The 7,355-nt window shown below is 38.0% G+C and overlaps 1 protein-coding gene across 1 annotated transcript; it reads right to left on the bottom strand.

Moving 5' to 3' along the window:
- Positions 1–719: 719 nt before the first annotated feature.
- Positions 720–6,844, bottom strand: rhcga (Rh family, C glycoprotein a). The gene is made up of 11 exons (XM_042506532.1): positions 6,545–6,844; positions 5,645–5,837; positions 4,889–5,039; positions 4,638–4,785; positions 4,312–4,478; positions 4,082–4,219; positions 2,908–3,044; positions 2,602–2,726; positions 2,132–2,205; positions 1,932–2,005; positions 720–1,845 (listed from the first exon to the last, which is right to left on the bottom strand). Exons 1-11 carry the CDS (start codon positions 6,771–6,773, stop codon positions 1,812–1,814), a joined length of 1,470 nt encoding a protein of 489 aa, XP_042362466.1. The 5' UTR covers positions 6,774–6,844; the 3' UTR covers positions 720–1,811.
- Between the last annotated feature and the right edge of the window lie 511 nt (positions 6,845–7,355).

Below are 7,355 nucleotides of genomic sequence, written 5' to 3'. Positions count from 1 at the left end.
GAGGGGAGGGGTGTAGCATAATAATAATGCTAATAATACGCTAATAATAATAATAATAATAATAATTAATAATAATAATAATAATAATAATAATAAGTTTGTTTATGTAGCACCTTTAAAACAGATGTTTACAAAGTGCTTTGACAGACAAAGTAAAGGCAGCAACTCAGGAAATAATAAAATAAACATCAACATACATGCCAAACAGAGAAAGGTCCAGAGAAGTCAAACAAAAAGAAAAGAGCAAAATGCTAACACAAAAGGTCAACAAGAATAAAGCAAATAAAATGAAGAGAGGTGATAGAACAGGCTGATCTCGAAAGACAGTTTAACTACTAAATGGCTGAAGTTTTTTTTCTTGAGTATAAGAATAAAGCAATAAGAGATGATAAAAATGAAATAAGAAATAATCGAAGATGGGAGAGGCAATGCAAGTCATTTTTAAGACCAGGGGAGAGGATTGTGTTTTTTTGATTTGGCTTTTGGGAGGGACATTCAACTTTAAATAATCATTTTGTATGGTTATTTATGGTGGAGGGAGGGTCACAAGAACAAGAAGGAGCTGCTGTTAAACTTGGACCCTATGACTTCAATTCATCAAAATTATTCTCAGTTTCTGGATTATTCATGCGCTGTGAAGGCATGAGAAAAAGTTTTGTTTTTTTCCCCCAAATTCAGTGTTACACAGGGTGAGTAATTGATATATGTACAAATGGTCATTTGGGGGGTGAAGTATTCCTTTAATGATTTTAATTCACATTTGTTCATATATTTTATCGACGTATGCACAGAGGAAAATTTTCACATCATGATTGTCATTTATTCCAGTTATTAAGGTACATGAGTGTGGCTATCACAGTAGTATCAGTAATATCAGTATTGTAATAATTTAGTTTTGACATTGTTGCATTTTCATCAGAAGTGTAAAGACAATAATATAACTTTATTAAAATGCCAGTGATTTTTGAATGTGTAAATATTAAACTAAATGTTAATAATACAATAAACAGACTGTCACATTCAACACTACAGCACCCAAACTGCTGGAAATTGTATCATAGATACAGTATTTACTCAAAACTTCCACCGAAAGAACAAGTGCAACAAAAAAATAGTGAGTAATAAAACTCATATATACACAAAGTCTAAAAATTGAAAGAAATAACTAAATAACTTCACAAATACCTTTGATTATTCACTGAGCTCCTTCTTTTTTTTTTTTTTTTTTACACAAAACTAAATAAGAGGTGAGATGAGAAACAATAGGCAAACATCATCAATGATCATATTCAACAATTAAAATACATAATATTAAAAACTATTCAGAGTTTTAAAATAAAAGATTTACAGCCACTTATGTACAGTGATGCATTTCCAAAGTTGTGAAAATGTTTCTCAGTTCTTGCATGCATAGCAACCATCTTCCACAACATAAAGTGTCTTTGACCTCTCATCGTGCTGCTTGGATTCATTGGATATCTATTTTACAGTCATTAAGCATCTGAAAATTATATCAGGTTAAATCCAAAATGAAAGAGAAAGTAAATGCTGTTTAAAATCCCTCAAGAAGTTTTGATTCATAATCATTTTTCCAGTAGCAAGATATTTGGTCATCACTGTCATAACCTCAAGCTTCCAATCATTGACAAATATATCAGGCGAAAATGATGCGAAACAAGCGTGGCAGAGGACCCAAGTGTTAGCAATATCATTCCTTTCTTGTAGAATTGCACATTTTTTAAGTTTGGCCCCTTCATGGATTAGTTTCACAGCTGTATCAAGTTTAAAGTGATGTGAGAGGGTTGTTCTGTCTAACTTTGCTCCACGGAGAAGTTTGACTCGGATCTGTTGAAACAGGAAGAAGATCATATTTAATGAGGATTCATGAGAAGAGGGAGGGAATGAGGATGTCTAAGTGTTAGTGAGCTTACATCTCTTGGTGCTTGTGTATCATGTGGTTGTTGTACTCCAGAACAGGAGGGATGCTCTCCTCATCCTCAGGAACCTGAAACCAACACACAGGATCAGATCATGAACCACACATTTATCTGAGTCATCTCATAGACCACTGTCTTTACTCAGCAACAACAGAGGGCAAGGACTCCACCTAGTGGTGGAGAAGCGCTCTTACCTCCCAGTAAGTTTCATCATCGAAGCAGTTGTCATCAGCAGGGTCGCCCCATATTGGGAACCTTAGAATGATGCCTTTGAAGAGAAAAAGAACACGACATTAAGCAAGACTTCCCACTTTCTGTTTAATAACTTTTTCTTGGCAGCAAAGTTGCATTTAAGCAAACATTTGCTGCTAAACAAGCACCTCAGATGGTGAGATTAAGATCAGTAATCCCTGTAAATGTTTCCTAACTGACACACACAGAAAACACTGACATTGGCAAATGCTTTTTTAAATGGCAATGTTTCTCATTATGTAATTTTTATATGAAATATTTTGCTTAGAGTTAGAGAGTAAAGTTTCCTTAAAACACAACATGTGGATTTTTTTTTTTTTAAACAAATAGTAATATGCTTTTAAGTGCTCTAGAAATAAACATCATGCCTTTGAATAACTGAAATCACTTAAAACTGGTTTTACAAACTCACCAACTATGGCTCCTCCAACAAGTCCAAACGCAATAGCCACACATGTGCCAGCAGCCTGGAAGCCTCCCTGGGTTAAGACAGATCTGGTTGCAAATTTGCCTTCAAAGTCAAATACCTGGATCAACCTAAACAGACAAAAAAAAAAGTTGAAATCCAATGAATCATTAGTACTTAATCAGCAGGATTAGACAAAGACCATGACCTGATATGTGGGTGTGACAGTGCATGCCTTCATAAACTCTGCTGGAGTCAACAAACAGGTCTGAAAGTATCAAGCGTGTGCCTGTCCGTGCATGAGTCACTCACCCCTCTTTGCCATAGACATCTTCAGTGGCTGCTGCAGCAACAATGGCGCCAATAAAGCCGCCGAGCATCCCCGGCACAGCGTGCAGGTTGTGGACACCACATGTGTCCTGGAGCTTGAGGTATTTCTCCAAGAAGGGCTGAAAGCGAAGAAAAAACAGCCGCACATTGATAACTTATCTGTAAGTAGGGCCTTAGTCATTATTTAACAACAACAACAACAACAAATACAGAGCTCCATGCAGTTCTAGTCCAGTGCAGTTTGCAATGAAAGCGGTGAAAAATGTTCTTCTTATTTTAAATTTATATATTCAATTAAAAGTTAAAATGAAAATTTGTATTACTAATCATTGGTCTCCCATTGTCGCTGTAAGTTCATTCTGATCCAATTTCTTAGTTTAAAGAATGTCTTCTAAACTAATAATCCATTTATGTATTTTTACTTTATTCTTATTTTTTTTAACCCCTATTTTAACTTATTTATTTTATATATTTATCTCTTTTTTCATGCTTTAAAGGTCTTCATGTTTATGTGGTTTTGAATTCTGTTTGTATGTATTCATTTAGGCAATTTTTACAGTTAAAAAAGAATAACAAAATGAATAATAATAAAATGTTCTATAAATTTTATCTGCCCACACTGTGGACTAATTGCATCTTCAAATCTGTCCCCACAATGCTAAGAACCTAATTGTTGTGTAGAAATTCTTTTATTCAAGTTCATTTAAAACCAGCCAAATAAAATATGAATGACTCTAAAACATATCAGTATCAGCCTTTAACTCACAAAGTATAAAATACAGTCATGCCTGTGTGTGAGTCATCTAGAAAAAAATGCTTTCTCCTTTCTCTCAAACTAAAACACGGTTGCCATAAAGTCATCCACACTGGCACTCATGTTTTAAGGTGTGTGTTGGCACCAGTGGCATCAGTTCATTGGACTGATTCCATTTAATTTTCTAAGTACTCAGTGTTCCTAAACTGAGTCATCACTTCTTGCCTTTTTACTGTAATACATCCCACAAATGGTTTAATTTCACTGCTTCCTTCATGGTTTCTTTACGCAACTCCCCCCCCCCTTTTTTAACAACTTTCCATTTGCAGTGATTCAAAACCAGAGCACGGACTTCAGGAGTTCTCAGATTTAAAGGTGGGGGGTGAAAGACGACACACTCACCGTGACAAACAGGTAGCCAAAGGTGGAGATGATGCCACTGCAGAAACCCACGATTAATGAACCATAGGGCGTGATCATGAACTCTGCTGCTGTTCCCATGGCAACACCACCTGCCAGAGTGGCATTCTGGATATGCACCTGTCAGGTACGACAGCATGTCAGTCATGGGAAATTGAGAAATATGTGAGTGTTGAATGACTAACTGCTGTTTTTCAGTGACGGAGCAATACCATGTCCAGTTTTCCTCTCTTCTCAGACATGCTGGAGATCGCCACAGTGGTGAGGACAGAAGAAGCGAGGGCCAGGTATGTGTTGATGGCAGCTCTGTGCTGTCCGTCACCATGGTCTGTGATGGCCGAGTTGAAACTGGGCCAGAACATCCACAGGAACAGAGCACCTGTGAGGGGAGAGGCAGTCAGTTAAACCACAGATAAACTGACTCATTTACAATCAGACAAACAAGTTTGATCATGTTGACTGTTGGCATGTCAAATGAACTGTGAAAACACTGATGTGAGGTTTATAAGTATTGTAGAGTAAAATATAAATCACTCACCAATCATGGCAAAGAGGTCAGAGTGGTAGACAGACCCGTTGAGGCGTTTGCTTTGGTGTAAGTTTGGTCTGTAGAGGACCCAGGAGATGGCCAGTCCATAATACCCTCCGAAGGCGTGAATGACCATGGAGCCACCAGCGTCTCTGCACTGTGGGAATAAGCAGCACAAATTGCAACGTTTGAAGGAAAATTCATACTCTCTGGGAAATAGTCAAGTTTCCTGTGGGATGATTGTGTTTGGTGAGACTCACATGAAGGAGGCTGAGGATGATGTACTCCTCCACGGCAAACAGTGTGACGCCAAATAAGGTGACAACCATCAGCTGGACGGGGCTAACTTTTCCCAGGAGGGCACCGTAGGCAATCAGGGAGCCGGCACAGCAGAAGTCTGCATTGATCAGACTGTGGGGGACAAAGAAAAGGACCAGGTCAAAATAAGTGGGAACTTTGACGCTGCTTGAGTGGAGGCTGCCTGCAAGGTGTCGCCATAGTCTATGACTCAGATCTAGCCATGTACGAGCTGCCGTGTGTAGTCTGCTGTGTTCACCACGCTTTAAAGAGTGAACTACTATAACATTGTTGGATTGATGATAGAAATAATAGGTCTGAAGAGAGAAGTTCAAATGAGTGTAACAGCGTTCAGTTAACCAGGCTTCCAGTGGACAAACTGGATTGTCTAGATATTTAATCTGTCATTTGTTATTTTTCTGTACACATAACCAGCAATGAATTTCACTAAAACAAGAATAACTGCTTTGACTCATTGATGCTGCGAGGCACAAACGAACAAAAGACTTCATGCATGATGACAGCAGTGACTCGAGAATCTCTTCAAAGCACACGAGAAAAGGTGAGACTTTCATGTTCATCGTTAAAGACATGTAACCTTGACAGGCCAAAGAATGTGTTACATAATACAGCAGTGCATCTCTGTCGGCATTTCTCCAGTTTGCTAAGTGATTGATGACGTACAAAAATATGTTTATTTGCTGGCACTGAAGACTCACCTCTCAACTCCGATAGAGATTTTTCCGGTGTTTGGGTCGAGGGAGTGGAACCAGCCTTGCATGAGAAGAGCCCACTGCAGACCGAAGGAGGCGATCAGGAAGTTGAAGCCCACACCACCAAAGCTGTAGCGTTTCAGAAAGGTCATGAGGAAACCAAATCCAACAAAGATCATTACGTGGACGTCCTGGAAGCCTGAAGAGAGGGAAACAAACACATTTTTGTCATGGCATGCAGTGAGTTTTTGTAGAATAATTAAATACAACAGCACTTACAATAAATTGTCTTACTTAAACAAAATCTCTTTCTCTCTTACACTTAAATTTCTTCTTCAGATTAATTAATTTGTGGTAATTTCAATGCTGAATTTATGTTGTTGTTAAGTGTAGATTTGTAATTTGTGCTTTTACTAGTTTTCACTTGCAATGTCAGAATGAGGTGGCAACATACTGGAATTTGCATTGTGCAGTGCTAATATTTTAATGTTACACACAAGGAGAAGAATGGTTGTCTCATAAAATGTCCAGCTTTTGTAACCAAGTTTCATAAATTTGCCTTTTCCACATTAAACATTTAGATTCACGATGGAAAAATGTCTTCCTAAATCATAATTCATGTTGTTTTTATGACCTTTGACATTTTAATGCAGTATCATTTTGTAATGTGGCAGGTTCCAGCAGTGAATGCAAACCAAGGGCAGAAACAAGAGAGTAAAGTCGAGGTAAAATAGCTATAATCTGGTTCTAAACTGTTACATTTGTACATTTATATCTTAAAAAATGCCTAAGAATTCAACTGCCATCAGTGGAAAATTACTAGAGTTTTGTACCAACATCACTATCACAGAATCAGCAAATCAATGCACACATTTAAATATGTAACTTTTACTTTACTGTACTTACTGGGATATCTGAAGTAGAAGTCATTTTCGATATTGCTGGTGATGTTGTGGCTAATTTTGTGCTCTATCCATTTCCGAACATCTGATTCCTCATCATACCGGATGAAAACTCCAAACAGGATAATCATAGCAATCTGCCAGACGAAGCAGACAGCCGGCAGACTAACACGGATATTGGTGTTCTTTTGCCGGCCAAAGAAACTCCTCATGCCATCACAACAGTTCCCCATGTTGGTAACGCTATGCTGATGATGCTCCGATCACTCCTAAACCAGGCCCCCTGCTCTGCTGTGACTTTCAGCAGCTTCTCAGCAGGTATATTTATATGTGAACATTTGGAGGGGGTGTGCTTCAATTCGGCACTCAAAAATAAGGGGGCTGGACATACCTCACCTGTCACCAGGTAACCACTCCTTACCTCCTCACCTTTCCTCGTGAGATTAAATCCAGGCCAAGCTGGCAACACTCCTCCTAGAACAGGTAGGCTACCATCAGGAAATAAAATATCTCTTAATGAATCTATGATGGAAATGATACAACACAGAATAACTTGATATGTCATTATTTTGTAATGTGGCAACTACTGGCTATTACAACAAAAATTATCACATTTTCCAGGTGGTCAACACAATCAAAAACATGGTAAATATCTGGCCTTGGTAAAACTGTAAAAATATAAACCACAGAATCCAATGACTGTGGTTACAGTTGTAATGATGACTTGCTAAAATTATTTCCTTGGTCTGTTTTTGGAAATTCATTTTGAGTGTCAGTAATAAGCTGTGTGAGAGTGTTTAACTGCTCCAGAATGA

The sequence above is a fragment of the Plectropomus leopardus genome, chromosome 1, assembly GCF_008729295.1.
Source record: "Plectropomus leopardus isolate mb chromosome 1, YSFRI_Pleo_2.0, whole genome shotgun sequence".
NCBI classification, from domain to species: Eukaryota; Metazoa; Chordata; class Actinopteri; order Perciformes; family Serranidae; genus Plectropomus; species Plectropomus leopardus.
The sequence above is the reverse complement of the archived record's forward strand: the minus strand, read 5'-3'. Positions and strand labels throughout refer to the sequence as shown.

What these genes read in the sequence shown, in the direction of transcription:
- rhcga (XM_042506532.1), bottom strand. Translation starts at nt 6,773, where the DNA reads ATGGGGAACTGTTGTGATGGCATGAGGAGTTTCTTTGGCCGGCAAAAG. An exon ending in CTTCTACTTCAGATATCCCA is followed by an intron (nt 5,838 to 6,544) that starts GTAAGTACAGTA and finishes CCCTCTCTTCAG; the next exon opens with GCTTCCAGGACGTCCACGTA. An exon ending in AGAGAGGAAAACTGGACATG is followed by an intron (nt 4,220 to 4,311) that starts GTATTGCTCCGT and finishes CGTACCTGACAG; the next exon opens with GTGCATATCCAGAATGCCAC.